The sequence below is a fragment of the Poecilia reticulata genome, linkage group LG3, assembly GCF_000633615.1.
Source record: "Poecilia reticulata strain Guanapo linkage group LG3, Guppy_female_1.0+MT, whole genome shotgun sequence".
Classification (NCBI taxonomy): Eukaryota; Metazoa; Chordata; class Actinopteri; order Cyprinodontiformes; family Poeciliidae; genus Poecilia; species Poecilia reticulata.
Window position 1 is genome coordinate 29,269,784 of NC_024333.1, and position 18,810 is coordinate 29,288,593.

At 38.5% G+C, this 18,810-nt stretch overlaps 1 protein-coding gene across 2 annotated transcripts; it reads right to left on the minus strand.

Annotated features, from left to right (window-relative positions):
* Positions 1-3,830: 3,830 nt before the first annotated feature.
* dusp22a (dual specificity phosphatase 22a) lies at positions 3,831-18,810 on the minus strand. 2 transcript variants are annotated; one of them, XM_008405925.1, is made up of 8 exons: positions 18,654-18,809; positions 18,480-18,575; positions 17,621-17,654; positions 15,382-15,464; positions 14,967-15,016; positions 10,873-10,947; positions 9,536-9,707; positions 3,831-5,071 (listed from the first exon to the last, which is right to left on the minus strand). In XM_008405925.1, the coding sequence occupies exons 2-8, from the start codon at positions 18,498-18,500 to the stop codon at positions 4,901-4,903; spliced, it is 606 nt and encodes a 201-aa protein (XP_008404147.1). In that variant the 5' UTR covers positions 18,501-18,575; positions 18,654-18,809; the 3' UTR covers positions 3,831-4,900. The 2 variants fall into 2 exon arrangements, with proteins under 2 accessions (XP_008404147.1, XP_017159283.1); XM_017303794.1 differs by having other exon boundaries at positions 18,480-18,810.

Below are 18,810 nucleotides of genomic sequence, written 5' to 3' on the forward strand. Positions count from 1 at the left end.
CCCACTCAAATCTAATGTGAAACCGCAAAAGAAAAAGCGGCTGTGCTGCCACAGAGGCGCTTTGTATAGCGTGGACCAAAGCCATGCTCCAGATTTCTTCAGAAATGCACCTGCGTGATGTTAACCATGGAAATAGAGAACCAGCGAATACACCAGGGGAGCATCAGAAATAAACTTCTGAATTGTTATTTGTGTTCAAAACGCAATAATCTTCATGATCTGATCTTAGTTCCAAAATAGGCTACGTCTCTGAAGTAGTTTTAAGGTCAGCACAGAGATGAGTAATTCAATTATTTGTTATTTCTAAAGTTTTGTTCAATCATAGCAAATGGAGTAAAGATCAGCAGTTTAACAGCATTTATTTGTATACATAAAATGCATTAAAACATTGAAAAGGCCACACAAAATAAAACTCTGAGAAAAAACACTGGTCAATTGTATCATCTTTCATGAGGAGAAAAGAAAAATTACCCATAAAAAAAAAAAAAAACAAGTATAGGGTCTATTTTTGTTTACAAATGGTATAAACTGCAAAAAAAAAGACTGAATTACATTCCACAGTTTTTCTGTAATTTCTTGGTATTGTCTGACACACAACATGCTTGATGTCACACAACTTTTTTTTTTTTCCTATTAATCTAAGGTCCAAGATGTGAACTGACCTGTCCATACCTCATTTTGTTGGTCTCCTCACTTAAAGGTGTGCTTGGAGTCCTTGTCTTGTCGAAACGCGCAATTCAGGAACATTTCCTCTTTGGGCTGAGGTAACACTATTTCCAAAGAGGGAAACACTTTCACTATTTTAATGTGTTCAAACTGATCCATGATCCCTGGTATGTGACAGGTCTGACGTCTTCAGTCCTTGTCATTGTTTTATAATTTGAGATCATTTTAGCTGAGCAGCCTTTTATTTTCTACGCTATTTATCTTTTTCTCTGTCTAATCAATGCTTTAATCAAAGTGTGACATTCTTCTGAAAAAGAATTTCTGGAATTCCCATTTTATGATTTTCAGATAATCATGAAATGGGTGAGGGCCACCTCCTATTGAAATCAAAAACATGCATGTCATGATCGATTAATCTGTTGGATTTCCCTCACTCTACTACTCCTACTAAACCAAGTAGAAACATAATACAGTGATTGATTTGGTTGGTGAGGCTGGTCTGATTTCATATTTAATGTAACTGTGTGTCAAAATAGTGTAAGTCATTACTAATGACACGCAAACACACACATACACACGCACACACACGCACACACACACTCAGCTAAGGTCATCTTTCTATCTGAATAAACAGGCTTTCTCATATTCAACTTAAAATGTCAAACATTTCCAAGGTTCAACTTCTGACATCCATTCACTGTCTTTACCTCATTTTCCTTGAAGGACCACAACAGTGGGGGGGAGGGGTGATACCTCTTCTGAATCATGAATACTTCAATTTGAATTTGACCTTTTATCATTAGTGCTATATAAAACAGCACCCTAAACATCTAAAAAAACAAGACAAAGAAATAGATAAATAATTAAATGGATGTACATGATAAAAACAGCTTGAAATGCAACCAAAGCCTTCCCTGCCATCCTCCGAATAGTAGTCGCAACTTATTAAGAAGAGAGATGCGGTTGGAAAAAGGATTGCTTAAAACAGTTGGTTTTGCAACAAATGGCTCTGTAGCGTTTTCCTGAAGTTATTAGTCACCAAACAGAGAATGGAATGGATCCATCGAGATCTTTACTGCCTGTCTAAGTACTGCAGTGTCATCGACAGACTGCAGTGGAAGAGGTTGAGAATTTGTACTACTTATTTTCATCCAGGTTTTCACTTCACCTGCAAGTCTAGATTTGGACTGCAAGGTAGCCAAACCAATCCCATGCCATGTTTAATTAAACTGTCGAAAGTCAGCATGATCTTAGCTTGGACTCCAAAACAACCCAAGTCTCTGCAGGAAATGAAGTCTTTGGGCTAATTTAGAGCAGAGATCATCAACATGATCCCTCCAGCCCAAAGTATTGGACGTAGTGATGCCAAGACATTTAAAGATGAGCACTTTTTCGATAATATTTCCACTGAACATCACATGACCCGAGTGCTACCAATCACCTAAGATTCCTTTAGTTTTACTGGAGCTCAACATAAGACGCTTATCCTCACACCAGGTTTCAAAATGTGCAATTTCCCTATGATATTGAAATTATTTGACAATGTTATGTTCCCGTAAACGGAGAAAATTATTTTCATTGATAGTTTAAAATCTGGAAATAACCAGTTGGACTTAGTGGAATGGGAATTTTCAACAGCTTGCCAGACTTACTGTAAGTATGTTTGTTTGTTTTTCCTGCCAGGAAGCTGCATGTCTAAACCTGTCCAACTGTCTCCTTGCAAATGTTGACACAGTCAGTTATAAAAGCTAAAGATACAACCGTTCCATGAGCATCTCAATAAGCTGAGACATAATCGATACGTTGGTTTATTTCAGTGAATAAAATGAAAAAAGTGAAATTCGCGTGTTATGTAGACTGATCACACATTAGCAACTGGAGCCAGTGTTTCTATTCAATTTTACCACTAGGGTTTATAGCTAACTGTTCAGCTAATGTGAATAACGCACAAGATAAATAAAAAAGAAAYACTATATGCTCTCAATATTTGAATTCATTTTGTAACAGTGCTGAGTATTATGAAGGAGATCAAGTCTGCTGTTCAGGAAGCTCAGGTTGCTTTAATATTGTCCTCCGCTTTGTCTGCATTGTTCAGTCTGATCATGTCTTATCTTTCTCTGGACAATACTCCACAGACTGACCAATCAGACTCAGCTATATCATGGCTATTAAATCAAGTACTTGTACATTCAGCAGTGTGAGCGGGTGCAGAGTCCTCCTGGAAAATGAAATCAATATTTTCATAAAACTTATCAGCAGCAGAAGGAAGAATGAGGTACTCTAAAATGTCCTGGCAGATGGACGCACCAACTGGACTCAATTCATCAGTGGAACAAAAGCGACAAACCGTAAACGGTCACCGTTTGGATTCTGAATGTCTCCAGTCTTCCTCCAGACTCAAGAACATTAATTCCCAACTGAAATACAACATTTCTTGTCGTCTTTCGCTTTTCTTTGAAAATAGAAATTTTGATCTTTGATATTTTCCACTTTATGACCCTGTTGGTGCTGCCTCTAGTGTAGGATTTGCTCAACACAAGGAATGGGACAGCTAATGTCCAAATATATGGCGGCTCTTGAAGCTTTTTCTCCCATGCCTTGTAATCTCTACTAAAGTCTTGCATGGGCTTTGCTTCACAGTCCTCTAAAAGCTGTGTTTTTCCTATTTTTCTACCACTCAATTTCCCATTAAGATCTCAACCTTTCATGAAGTTCCTCTAATTCTGGTGCTGTCTGCTAAATTACTGAAAAGTCAGCAGCAGCAGTTCTTCAAGGTTCTGCTTTAATATCACTGGATCATAGATGATTGTTTATTGGTCTCATCATGTCTTAATTTTCTGAGAAAACTGAAGTTCGGGTTCAACTTTTGGACTGTGGCAGGAAGCCGGAGTACTCGGAAAGAGTCCCTGCATGCACAGGGAGAACATGCAAACTCCATGTTGGTGTATGAGAGTAAATGCTGTTCGCTCCGAACCGCTCTGGAATCCCTTCTGCTATATTTGAAAATATCAAAGACAAGCATGTCATCTTAAAACGTCTGCAATCTCTTAAGAATTTCATGAATAATAAGGATAGTATGATTAAGATTTAATTTTTTTWAAAAAAGGAAGTAAATGTTTAACATGTGATTCATTGTCCTTATCAGTTCTTTTTGAATTACATCATTCAACTTGGCTCAAACGCTCATTGCAAGAGCCTCAGATTTATTAGCAATTTTGCATTTCTTTATAAAACATAATAAAATGAATCGTATATACATAATTAAAACAGAACAGAAATTTAACAACATTAAAAAGAAATAAAAAATCCACAATTGCATTACAAAGCGGCTGTAAAATGAAGACAGGTGTTTGGAAATCAAAAGGTGATTACTCTTCAAAGTTCATTGAGCTCATTTTATTTCAAGCAACATTTCCTAAATGTTAAAACATTTTCAATGTGTTTATGGTACCATAAATTATTGTGGACAATTAAAGCAATCTACCACCAAATGTTAACTCCTGCTTTTATTGTTTAACTGTTTTTTTTTTCTCCCTGCTTACAGCCTGATGAGGAGCATAAAGTTCCCTTCTGATCAGGGAAAGTAGGAGTTTGTGCAACACTGTGTCCTACTACACATCATCTTTATTTCCACCAAATCCGGAAGTTTCACTGTGGGGTCCAGGTAACGCATTTTGGTGTGTGTGTGTGTGTGTGTAATGTGTCCAAATAAAAGAAATCTTTCTCTTTATATATTAATTAGATGCACTTGAAAAATGCATCAGTCCAGTGCACATGATGATTTTACAAGCTACGGTGTTAAATAGTTTATTTTGGAAAAACTGAAGGGATGCATGTAAAAAAAAAAAAAAAAAAAGACATTATGGCTGAACTGGAGCATTTCGTTTTTCAAAAAGACAAACAGTTTTTAATCAAAACAGCATTAATCAGTCAGATTTAAGGCTGCTGAGTCAATGGTAAAAAAAAAAAAAAAACGTTGAGAAAGAAACATGGAAGTTACTCATTATGGCTAAAGTGCTTGGGTGTTTTATTGTAAGGCGTCACCAAAACCATAGTAATGGCAGTGCTCGGTCATATAAGGAATTAAAGTTTGTAGCACATTTCTAAATAAATACCCACAACTTAAAAAAGTTGTGACAGAAAAAAATAAAAAAATAAAAAAAACAAAATCTTTAATCCAAACTCTAAAGTTGCATTCGGTGTGGGGGCAGATTTGGGTACGAAGCGCGTAGTTTCAGCCGTCGCCTTCAGCATCACCAGCGTCCACTCCGCGGTTCATCCAGCTGTGGTCCACCGCTCTGCCCTGGCTCTCCTGCTGCTCCGCATACTGGTTTAACAGAGCCTCCACCTCCTGCTGGTCATTGAACGGACTGGGACGAAAACTGGACTGAAGCCAAGCTCGGTACTGGAGACATAAGAAGAAGCAAGCGATGACGACCCTCGTTACCTCAAATAATGTTGTGGTGAGCCATGCTCAGGAAAAATAAATAGTGAATAAAACATTTTTGTTGTATTTCTCAAAAGTGAAATACAACACAACATAAAAATGTCATGTTTTTAAAAAAAAGAAAATGCATTTATAATGGATATAATGGATTTTTCACAAATCGACAGAGCATCCAAATTATACACCAAGGCTACATACAACACATACAATACATCCCTCCCTCAACATCCAACTGGCCATAAACGGTTGGTTGGGTTGTGCAATCATATTTATTAAATATATTTCCTGATGAGTCTCGTTTGTCAAAAGTACCTTTTGAAAATAAAAACCTCTAAGCAGGTAGTAAACATGCTTTCCATTAAGCTCACATTTTTGCTTTTAAAAATAGTTTTTTTATTGATCCGATGCAATATTAACATATTAAAGAACGCAGAAAAATCACCGTGGTTGAGAAATGCCATTGTTGCCACTGTTCTATGCATTCCAAAAATCGGTTTGGATGCGTCTTTGGGATCATTGTGCTGTTGCAACAACTGTTTCCATGTTTCAAACATCTGAGCTGAATAGATACCTCAGATAACAGATAATAACCTAAGAATGAAACTTCTAACAGTAGAACTTGAATTCTGTTAGAAGAGTGAAAATTAAAAAAAATGAAAGGATCATAATCTTTTTTGTTTTCATTCTTTTTTTTCATTCTTAGTGTTACTGTCCAGCTTACATGGCTTTAATTACATATATAAGCCTTTCTTTAAAAACTTTCCTTAACATCAAGAAAAGTTCAAATGATATTCAGGATTTATCCACCAACTTGTATAAATTGGAAGTGAAAGTCATTGTGAAAGTAATACATTCATCTTCCTTAAATTAGCATTCTCACATTCATCCAAAAAGCCAAACATCACAGCACTGACTCATTACACTAACCCAGCTGTAAAAGAGATGAAACCAGAGTAAAGATAACATCAAGAGAAACTAGCAAATTGTTAATGTGTCATCTTGAAATATTTTATAACCCCACAAAAGCCACAAAGTATAATGAGGATAAGTCACATCTGGTTGATCTGAGGCAAAAAGCTTAAAGTGATACAACTCAAGCCCAGCAGCTTCTGAACAAAAACAGGAACAGATTGACAAGATTCCTACATTTTATTTTATAGTTCTCCAGATTTAAATGTTATTTATTTATTTATAATAATAATAATAAAAGATTCTGGGCATTCAACTCTGAATCTGTTTAAATTGTAGTCAAGCCTTAAGATCAGAAGATTTCACAGATAAATAAAATAACAAAAAAAAAAAAAATATAATAATAATAATAATAATAATAATAATAATAATAATAATAATGCTTAAATTGATGGGCTGGCTGTCAGAGCGTGCTGATGGACGGCTGCTTTTGTGGCGTCTGGGTTAACCGGCCTCTTTCAAAATCTACAACTGTTATAGATGTCAAATAAGGAAGAAAGTCTCCCAGGCTAAATGCTGATTCTGTAAAACATGTTTGTTGATTTTGATTCCCGACTTTTTTCTTGCTTGGAGAAAAGTCTATCGATCAGTTTGAGGGATTTGTTTGATATTTAGGTGCAATTTAGGAACCACAGGTCTAGTTTAACTTGAAGAGAAGCTTCTCTCACATAGATGGTAAAATGGTTCTTTTTAAAAAAAAATACTGACTGGTACTATGTTAAAATTAATGTACAATGAGAAATCATAAGAGGAAGCATGCTATTTTAATATAAAGCGATGCAAAAACACAGCAACAATTCCTTTCTGTTCTTTAGAAAATGAAAATTGACTATTTTTCCATGATTAATTTCCCTTTTTCCTCAACTATACAGACCTGGAAAATTACCAAATGTTTTAATCATAACACTGATCCAGTTCAAAGGCAGGGATTGGTTAAACTGTAATGATCTGATAACTTTATCAACGTTCAAGGTTACTCAGGTCTGCAGGATCTCAAACAAAACAMTTTCAAACAAATGCGTGTTTAGATAAATAATTAAAAGTTCTTGTTAATTGGATAATCTTGATTACAAAAATCATCTGTGGAGGCTTTACTTTCTCCCTTACACACGTGGGAAAATCACAGATGCAGAAAACACATTTCCTCTTAAATCCTAGAAATCAGTGCAACGTTTTCAAACAATGAGGTTTTTTTTTTTTTTTTTTTTTTTTTTAAGTCATGCTATGTTGCAAAATGCTGACAGTAATGATTAACACGTGATGAGCAGTACCCAGGCTAATGCAATCCAAGCAAACCCCCCTGCAGTTCCCCTTCTCACACGGCGCGGTCATGGAATCACACACTCTGTGTGTCTTCTGCAAAAGACACAGGCTGAGAACAGCCAGACGCCTCAAGCTCACGTCGGACGTGATCTATTCAGTACGGATCACATTCTTCAGATGAATTAAAGAGAATATGATGAAAGGACCAAACTGTACATCAGTAATATTTGAATCCGGCACTTAAATTGACTTTAAAATTTTCCTGGACTTTGACTTGGATTTTTCTACTTTGATCAGATATACAGAGCCTTACATAAGTATTCACACCCCTAGTGTCTCGTAATTCTCCTGGTAATTATGAGCAACGTAAAGCACTGTAGAATTGTAAAGTGAAATGAAAATCCCACGTGGGGTTTTCAACATTTTCCACAAATAAAACCTTGAAAAGGTTGGCACTGAGCTGCTTGAGTCAATAATTAGTAGAACCACCATTAACCACCTCGTCCCCACTATTGGCATTTTTCTACTCTACAAAATAGCTTAAACTCAGTCAGACTGAATGAAGAGCATCAGAGAGCATCAGTTTTCAGAGCAGAAGTTTAGCATTAAGTACTATTTATGTTCTTGTAATTTTATGACTTTCTACAGTGATTGTTATTAGAGATGGGGATTTTAAATGTATGTTTTATCATATTACACTGTTTTATGAACTTATCTGCTCAGGGACAAAAGATGGAAACTAAGTCTGGTGTAAAAACATCTTTTAGAGTCAATTTGCAAATTGACTCTGTTTTAAATGAACTAATAAACTTTACTTTTTAAGTCTTTACACAGATTTTCACTTGGATTTAGGTTTGAACTTTAACATCATGATCTAAACCACTCCACTGTAGTTCTGGCCTTTATGTACGACAGTGTTTTTACTCTGACAAGCTTCCCTATCCTGTCAGCAGAAAGGCTTTCCTACAGCATGACGTTGCTACCGCCATGTTCCACGGTGGTGATGTTGGTTTCAGTTTGATGTGCTGTGTCAGTTTTCCACCACACAAAGTGATTTATTTAAGTCAATAATTTTGGTCTCGTCTGACCAGAGCACCTTCTTTCACACGGTTGGTTTGATCCCTGCTTGGCTGGCAGCAAACTACAAACAGAACTGCTACTTTAGTTTAAAGTAAAGTCTAGATTGTCACCTGCAGCTCCTCCAGAGACACCATGGCCTTCTTGGATGCTTCTCTGAATATAACTCTCCTTGGTCGCCTCCCATCATGATAGGTGGACAGTTGTGTCCGTTTCCATTTTCAGATGATGGAGTGAACAGAGTTTTGTAAGTTGTTCATAGCGTAATATATTACTGTTTTATAACTTAACTCTGCTTCTCAGCTACTTTATATGCATGACACACTTTTTAGATTTTTCTTGATAAAAAAAAAAAAACAACCAAAAAAACCCCAAAGATTTAAAACCAATTAAAAGTATTAGAAATGTCAAAGCATTCTTATGAAAAATTCTTCGTCCCAAAAACAAAGTAAAACTAAAATCTGAAATTTGAAGAAGTCGGGGAAATTTACAGATTGCATTTCTGTTTCACTACATTTTTAAGACAAAAATGTAGAGTATACAGCTGAGTGTCTGAATTAAGTCATTTTCAATAAATTACAATAGGCAGGTATCAAGCAGAGGTTCTCATTAACCTCACCTTTCTGTATAATTCTTTTTAATTGTCAATATTCTAATCTTAATAGTCTTGAAATCATCAGTCTGTATGTATTTAATCTTAGTGAAATGATTTAATGAAACAAATGAACTTTTTGGTAATATTTGAATGTATTGAACTGGWATGTATTTCTAACCTCTAGCCTTTACGGGGCAACAAATCATAGCTGCTTGTTGTCCTCTGCAGGAGACAGAAATTAACCAATTTTGGGAGATGGCTCAAAGTGTGTGTGTGTGAGATGGTTGCGATTAACAGTTGACAGGTTAACCACAGTCTCCATGTGACGGCTGCATCTGTCACATCCTGTCCCGGCCTCAGCACTGACTCACAATTAACACCTGAAACCATTTACAGAGCGCTAAATTACTGCAGTTCTTAAGATGGTGAAAACATCTTAACTAAAGACCCGCATCAGTTTCAACAGTCGGACCATCAAAGCGTTTGCCTCTCTCTGCTTTCGGGTTCGTCAGGTTTACCTCTGAGACACGTGTGTTCTGGTACTCCTGCAGCTGCTCCTGGAAGCCGTAGTTTGGGCCGACAAACGAGCGAACAGCCTTCACTGCGGTCAGACATTCCTCCCAGCTGTAGTGGGTGACGGTCATCAGGTAGGCCACCACCATGGTGGTGCTGCGCGACACACCTGCAAGACTACAGCAACACAGGAACTGTGTAACTCAGCAACCAGCATTTTGTCACGGGGTTTCAGTGATGCAGCATTTGCACTGGAATGATGATACAGCAAACTACTTTCATTACTTAAAAAAATAAAGAAAGAAAGAAACGGGGTGCATACGTCTGAGTTCTTTATCGCATTCAGACTGGCACAAAGTTATACATACAGACTATTCCTGGTACCTGGTTAAGAATCCCTCGGCAAGCTGCAGCTCTCCAACACAGCAACAAGTTTCTGCCGTAATCCTGGATTTCATCACTCTGTATGGCAGCGTTCACTGAGTCCATTTAAATGAACTGATCTCTCGCTTTGAACCCAAACTTGTTTTCCAGTTTGAGCGGCGCAGCAGCGCCCCTGCTGGTGAAACAGACCCTCAGCATGATGTTACCACCACCATGCTTAGGAGTTGGAACTGTGTCCACACTTTGACAACCTGAAACATATTTTTTGTGGGCTAAAAGCTAAATCTTTCTCACTCCACTTAAAGCATTTTCATTTAGTTCATTTATTTATCAGGCCACTGCACATTATTGAATATTTTAATGGAAACCTACTAGATTGTAGATGAAGCTGTTGCCACAATTATACTAAACAACTTCCATAGCAACGGCTCACAAAAAGTCCCATCAGAAGCTTCTTAACACCACATACAGATTTCATTTATTTATAGAAATATTTAATCAAACCAGATCAACTGAGAGAAATAACSTCAGTTCCATTTCAGTTTTAGTTTCAATATTGAAGTCAAACTCAGTGTTTAAGGTGAGAGATGGAGGAAACCTGGGACCCAAAGGGGTGTTCTAGCTGAACAATGATTGGGTTTTGATGTGAGACATTGAAATGTTGTGGGCTATTCTTAACAGCAGTGGTCTGAGCCAGGAATATTCAAATGAACTCTCCAAATGCAGCAGGGTTTCTGCCAGAAGCTTGTGTAGCAAAAACACCATGGCAAAATTTATGTGCACCATTAAAAAGGCCCACATGCCTATTCTGACAGCATGCAAACTTCAGACCCGAAGAGCAAGTCACTTATTGGAAATGCTTTAATCTGGAAAGGGATTTTCTCATAACCCTTATTTAGAGAGCAGTCTTGACACGCTCAGCTACCATTAGGAAGCTGCTCAAATCTTAAAAACCTACCAGTGAACCAAACAGGCTCCGCCGTCGAGGCGACACTGGTGGATGAAGCCGATGCACTCTTTGAAATGCTGCAGTCTGCAAAAAGGAGCACAAGAGAAATGTTGCCAAGAAGAAAAATGGGAATTGCGCAACATGCAATAATGTCTAAAATAACAAGCCAAATATAGTCACTCATAAATTAAGGGAAAGAAGCATCTTGTTTGTCAGCGATGCAGGTAGTGGAGCTAAAAATGGGTTCCGTTAAATGGGATCTGAGAAAAGACACCTTGAACTGAAACCCCTCCACCCCCGTAAGGGCCAGAGCGACCAGCGGTTCCAATTTGTTTCAGAAATTACAATGCTGTCCTGACTCCGACACTTGAAACTACAAATGCACTCCGAGAGGTTTACAACATAGCATGAGTCTGTTTTAATAGATTTCAGTCTTTTCTAAGAAACTGCTTATCAGGAGGGTTTTTTCTCTCTCTTTCTACTCTTCCACTCATGACATGTGAGAGAAGCATTGGGTTGGCTCAAACAGAGAGTTTGTGGTAGACCAGGGCACAGACAGCGGGGATAGAGAAGGGAAGTAACCGTCTACCTTTTCTTTATGTGCAAAATTACATCACTTTGAAATGAATACAACAAAATACAACCCCCTGGTGAAGTGGCACCAGGACAGAGCCGGTGTAGCTGTGTGACAAAATGCTCCTCTGGCATCTTGTGTATTCAGTCTGAAAACGATGATATCCTTTCGCTTTTTGCATAATCGAGAAGTGCGTGGCTGATAACGGCGTCTCTGGAGGAGCAGATGCTGGTTACTCAACAGCAGACTCACTAACAGACTGTCGCTAAAATAGACTGTCGCTTTTTTTTTTTTTTTTTCCTCCCTCCTCCTTGAGATCCAAAGCCTTCTTTAAAACGTCTCCCTCAGCACTTCGCTCCATTCGTCTAGCACAGAGGTTTCCGGCGGCACTCGTTCAATGTGCGGAAAACTAACTTGTGACAGAGAAGTTTGAGGTTTTAAGAAGACAGAAAAAAGGGCAAAAACTGAGCCGGAGCAGATAGAAGTTGCTGTATGTTTGAAATGCAAAATGAGCTTCTGCAAATCTGCGGTATGTTTGGTATATGTTGTGCTGATTTTTCCTTTTTTTCCCCCCCTTTAAATTACAATGATCTGCTTAGTTTTGGAACCAGTTTGGACTTGGGGACGACTTGCACAAATGCAAATGCTGATGAAAATCAGTCGATGCCTTCATGGTCTGTGATTTCTGTGCATTAAAACCAACGCTCACGAAAAACAAGATGAACTTCCGTTGCAGGCTGTATTAGAAGAAGAATATGCACAAAGAGCAGCTGTTATTGCAGTGCAGCTGTCACTCAAGACACCATTAATGCAGTTTTCTGTCATGTACTGAACACATAAGAACACATCACACATCAGGTCTGACCGTAGGGGCCCCCGTGTGATGGCAAGCAAGGCAGGACGGCGGTTGGCCTCACCCTCTCCTCTCCTCAGTCAGACCAGTGATTGTGACAGAGGGGGTTTATTATAAAGCCTTGGGTGGTCGAAGCAAACAGCCAGATGTCACTGGGAGGTTTCCTTCCTCTGCTGCCGGAGGGAAGGACGCCTGATTGCGACAGTGGAGGTCAGACATCCACACCCCAACCTGGCCCAATCAAGAACAGCCAAACGGCCACAACAGTTAAAATCTCATTAAGAGTTCTACTTCAAGCGAGTTCCCAGATAACTGACTCTACTAACGCTGAAACTGAAGTTAAAACGGAGAAAGTTTGCTGCTTTGAGATTCTTTTTTTTTTTTGCCTAGCAGAATCAATGCTTTTCTGTTGTCAGGGCTTCTTCTGGAACGTATTCAGTCACTCTTGACACTTCGACTCTTCTGGCAGAAACATCACCAACACCCTATAAATTACACAGCCCAGAGCTCTAAACAGAGAGCACTAAGTCGAGCATTTCTCACCCTGATCTCAAAATCAGTCATCAGTTTGCACTGCAACAACGAAGACGGCTCACTAATGCTCCAACTGCTGACCAAGACCAAAGTTTTTTATGTTTTGTTTTTTTTTTGTGTCCTCTGTTTGAGCGCGGTGTTTAATTATGAGTTAAAACAAACAGTGTCATATGAAGTCACAGAGCTGATAGGAGGACATGTTACTGCTATGACTAATGTGTTGTGATAGTAGCTGCTGCCGAGAGTGGAGGTGCAGCTCATGCCTCTGCCAATGGCTGCCGATGGCACTTGAAAACACAGACGTTCCCTCCGAAGCACACAGAAGATATAACCTGCTGTGGTCGGTTTAACCGTTACTAGAGAAGCAGCGCTTTCCTCTCAGGCTCTTCTTCTCTGGAACAGGATCACAGTTTGGGTCAGAGACGCCTCACATTCAATCCCTTTCTGTCTTATGTGTAGCTTGTAACTTATAATTCTACCTCCGATAAATGCAGGGTCTGCATTAATAGTAAGAGGGACCTGGATCACCCATATCAAAAATGACGTATCCGGTAAATAATACTGACATTTTCGACGGAGGATATATGTTTTGGCTGGAAAATTCAATGTAGGTTTTTTTTTTTGTTGTTGTTGTTTTTTTTAGCTCACCTGATCAATCGTCTTGATACATTTGAGTCTGTCAAAAATATAGGCATTTCAGGAGTAAGCAACACAAACCTGTTTGGAATATTAAGCATTCAAGCTTGAAAAATTATCAAAAGACGACGGTTTAATAGATGTAATAGAGGAAAGAAAAAGAAAGCAACCATGCAAAGCACTTGCCAATTGTTTTTTGTTCGGTATACGCAGAACATTTCAAATGAACCACATGAGGACTTTATTTACCTGTTTAGTAAATACTGAAAGCATTTAATTCAACAGGTTGCAGCAGAAGCATATGCAAAACAAAGTTCCCCCTCGCACCTCAAATAGAAATTAAAAGAGCGAGTAAGTGCTTCTGAACCGATTTACTGACTGTTACAATTTCAGAGTCACAAATATTTAGCACCATTCGTCAGAAACAGAAGGATTATCCATCTTTGGTAAGGCTGGGAATTTGATCCCCGAACCTGCCACATGTTGTCGAGCCCCGGATTGGGATGCCGGGTCTCCATCAAAGCAATATGACAGGGTGAAAAGTGTCTGCTAAGCGACATGAAGATGAACGTAAACAAAACGGCTGAAAATATTCAATTCGGCGGCTGTTCTTTTTCAGAAGTGTAAAGTTCACACTGAGGTCAGAGCGTGAGATGCTCAGAGAAGTTGCAAAACGAAGGCTTCCACCTGCGACAGCACAGGCCCTCCATCGGCATGTTGAAGTTAAGAGAGAGAAGGAAGCTCACCGAGCGTGGTTACTTTAAAAAGGCCTCTGGTCTCTTTTAAAGTTAAACACGGTAATACGAATTAGATTTGTAAAACTGCATCTAAATAAACCACAAACCTCTCGGGAAAAATAGCGTCTTCTTTAGATAAACAATCACAACTTTTAGATGTCTGATAATAACCCAGAGTAACGAGGCTGGTGAAAACCAGGCGAAAACCAACCTTGTTGCCCTGAACAAAAACATCTCAGATTAACTGTGAGGTGTGGTAGTGGAGAGCTCATGGGCAGGAAGTGACCATTTAGTGCAATAAAATGTGAACACATCCATTCAAAAGATGATGGTTAGCTCAAAATGGGTCAACAAAAACAATAGAGTGTAGAATATAAGACTGATAAGTTATTCTAAGTTATTAAGTCACCTTCTATTCCTTGCTTGTGTTAAAAAAAATAAAAATGAGGCATAGGCATATGCTACCTTCACCTCAAGTTCCCATTTAGGTGAAGATGTCTTTTCCTCCAAAAATTTCATAATACGCTAAACCTGAAAACGTACTATAAATAAAGCTGACTTGAGCTAAATTTAGCAGTACAGGAAAAAAAAAACTTCCACTAAAGATATGAAGATTAATAGTAATGAACTCTTAGCAATGAAGGTGGATCAACTTTTCTTTTGATTCTCGCACTAGCAATATTGACCGAAACGGTCTTAATGACACACACAAAACAAAAACAACAAGCACTAACAACCATACAAATAATAAGCCCACTTGTTTACTCACAGGTTCTGACTGGAAGCATCAGCCGCATGAATGCAAAGGTATGTGATGTCCTGTAAAACAAGGATTAAAAGCAGTCAAATGCAGAATTCAGATTGTGATTAAAGCTGGTTATAAATCTTTTGTTTAACGTGTTGTAGGTTATGTATCACGAGCTTTGCATTTTTAGTTAAACTAAACCTCTTTTTAACACACTGATGAATTTACACTTCAGTGGATGTCACAAGCTCTATTAACATCAACCGAAGATCACTAGCTCCCCCTGCTGGCTGACAGGCTGAACTACACTTTTCTAAAGAGGCCGAAGCCTTTAGAAAAATCACCAGATAAAATTTTCCACAGGAAGCACTGGTTTGATGCATTAAAAACACACCACGCAACAGCCAAAAATACCTCCCCGGCTGGTTTCTTCACTAACCTCATGCACTGGCTTAGCGTTGTTGTATACAGAAAGGATGTGGGTGATTCCGTTTTTGGAGAGACCTTCTCTGTTTTCCGAATCTGCACAAAGAAAACAAGAAACGCATCAGTCAAACAGTTGCTCGACTTGTGTTTACATGTTGTGAGCTCAACAGTGAGTTCTAATTTCAGAAACGAAATGTGCAAGACAGGCTGAGAATATTCACAAAAAAGTAGAGCTTTAAATGGATTGAATTACACCCTCACAGACTTTTCAGATTTTTTTTTTTTTTTTTTTGTAGAAACAGGTTTCACAACACAGAATGTTGTATGAATTCATCTGTCACTGGCTATCATCTAACAATAATCTCAGCTGACTCAGAGTCTTAAAAAAAAGAATTTCTTCAGGGTAATCTTGCAGCAAAAATAAATAAATAAATAAATAAATAAATAAATAAATAAATAAAATCCTGTATAAACATGTCTGGTGCGCAAAGAGGCTGGTTCAACACAGCTTCCCTTTGTTTGTGACGGCTGGATCAAGACCCAGAACTCCATCCACAGACAATAAGATACTCAGACAGTGGCTAAAACGATTACTTGTGCAAATATGTGTGTAAATGTTGCAATTGAGGTCACAAGAGAAAAAGAGTGCACGATCCGTCTGAGTATTCCCACATCTGCTCCTGCTAATATTTCACCTCCTTTCTAAATCCAGTGCCACCAGTTTCCTGGTCTTCTTTGTAAAATTGGACAATTGAGTAAAAATATGCGGCAACCTGTTCTGCATGTTTAGTGTACATAACTGTCGTCTTCCTGCAACAGCAAAGAGGTTAATCTTTATTACATTCAATTTTTCTGAATCTTAAAAAAAAAAACTCCAAGCAAGCTGGTTATCAAAAAACAAGTAAAAAAAAAAATTGTTCTGCTCGAAGCTATTACAGATCAACGGTTTGATAGTTTATCAAGATAAGAAGACGTCATTGAATCAATTACATGTTCTGTAATATTTGCATTCTGTAATTACTCAACGTGGGTTTTTTTTTCTTATTTTGCTGTTTGCTGTAACATCAGATCATCAGTGTATGGTGGCTCTGAAGTTCGGTACACAAACTGCTCCAGAGCTGGATTAGATTAGGTCAGCATACGCATTGATGGCTGAGACTGTAATGCTGCTGTCATAATACAGCCAGATTAAAATAGTCACTTCTGTAACACTGACAACTCAAGCTTTTATTGTCAGTGTCTGTCAGATTGTGGCCAGAATTGTAGAGTTTTTATTTTTATTTTTATCCCAATCAGACAATCACCTTCTTACTTGATAAATGCCCGTAAATAATTTTAGTTCCTCAKTTTACATTCAAACTATAGACTTGGATAGGCAATGTGTTTTGCCTCGATACCAAAGTTCTGCATCTCAAACGCAACATCTTCACTTTTTTGGCAATATTCAGCTTCATCCACAGCTGCTTTTTTTTTGTTGTTGTTTGTTTTGTTGTTGTCTTTTTTCCCATTGAAATGAACAGAACTGTTGTGACGCTCCACACCTAAACACAACTGTAGATGAAAGGTTGTAAAAATGAAGATGCATACTTCTGGGTTAATATTTTACACGGAATAAAGATAACTCTGAGCAGCGGTGCTAAAGGTTCAAATTGAGACAGAGCTGAGAACAGGCTCTTTGCAATAGTTAGTCCTCTGATCACTTGATCCCGTCAGCAGGACTAATTTTAGATGTGGTGCCACTGCAATCGGGCGGAGGAGCTAAAATTAGTGGAAATGCAAATGCCAGCTTAGCTGGGCGGAGGGTGTGCGTCTAGCCAAACCAGCTATCATAACACTCACATGATTACTGATTCTTATTGCAGTCTCATCAGCAACTCTTTCTACATGCTACTTATCCTTCCAATGAAACACAAACAGAAATCAGTTTGCAAAAGCGGCCACAAAAAGATGTCAGCTTGATGCAGCTTAACTGTCGGTTTGTTCTGTGCTACTAACCACAAAGAGCATACAAATTACTAGTGCTTTTAAATGTGGAAGTACGCTCCAAAGTACCCACTGACACTGACATAAAACTAAATATTTAAAAAAAAAAGGATTTAATGGAAGACTCTGTGTTGCATCGATCCATAAGAAACAATCCTAAATAGGCTATACTAATAGCCTATTTAGGCTGACTGAAAGTCTAACATGTTCTGTCTGTTCTTTATGCTTACACTTAACCTCGTTAACATATTCTGAAACGTTTGTCTTACCTCTTATGTTGCCCAGGTACAGTCCATCGACAACCTGCGAAGCAACAGACGCAGACATCTTGCATTACAATCACTCACTCATTCATCCATTCCAACTCAGAGACCAGAACTCTGCTCGTTCCGGGTCAGACAAGGCTGGATTTAAGGCTTAAGAACTTAGCAATGTCCTCACAGCCATACAAGGCCTGGAGCGGCCATGCAGTGCAAAGTGATGAGTGGCACCAGAGTGCTGCTTCTGGACCACAACGGTCACCACTGCCTCAGAAAATGGTGAATTCCAACGTTAATAAACATTAATATCCTCTCAGCAGTGAAGATATATATATATATATATATTCCCCATTGTGTGTCATTAAGTATTATCATCTCCTCAAATGTACCTAAATTTCCTAATAACAGGATTTCAAGAAGTGAATGTGTTTTCAAAGAGTGAGGTATTTTCCACATCATTATGGCAGATATATTATTTATTTATCTTCTTTTTTTTTTTTTTTTATCAAAAGGATTTATAAGAGTAACTGCAACAGCGCCCCCTACCTAACAATCTGAGCCTTGCTATAATCAGTTAGCATTTACCAAATGCATTTTGATCACAAATGAGTTTCAGTAATGGTTTATGTKAAGAGGTAATACAAGCATTGACATTAGAAATCATTAAAGAATCTCCAAAATACCAGACAGGTCTACTCCATATCTAACTTGCATTTCCTTGGAGGTCTAACTCGACAGACGATCAGCTCAGTCTGACTGACAGTGACTTGACAGACTATCTGGACAGATCAGGAAGGCTTTTCACAGCCACGTTAGAGGGACCACAAACAGCATGACTCCTGAGTAGGGAAGCAAAAGCACAACTGACCTTATTCATTCCATTCCCCATGATGTCGCTGGACCTGTTTACGGTGAGCTACACCAGTTCGGACACCTGGAAAAGCTGCGCTATGTCAGCATGGACCTGCAGTAACACTGGAGCGTGTTAGTCCTGGCTCATAAAGCAGAGAATTGCCGACACCTATTGCACATGATAACTCACAGGCTTAGCAGATTATATTTCTATGGACATTTGGGATCACCGTCGCCTTGACCTCGCCTCCGCTGAGCAGCAGTTCCGTCATGCTTTACCGTCTTCCGGATTGTTTTGACGTGAAACAACTGTTCATCCGGTAAGTGGCATCACAGCATGCTGCAGT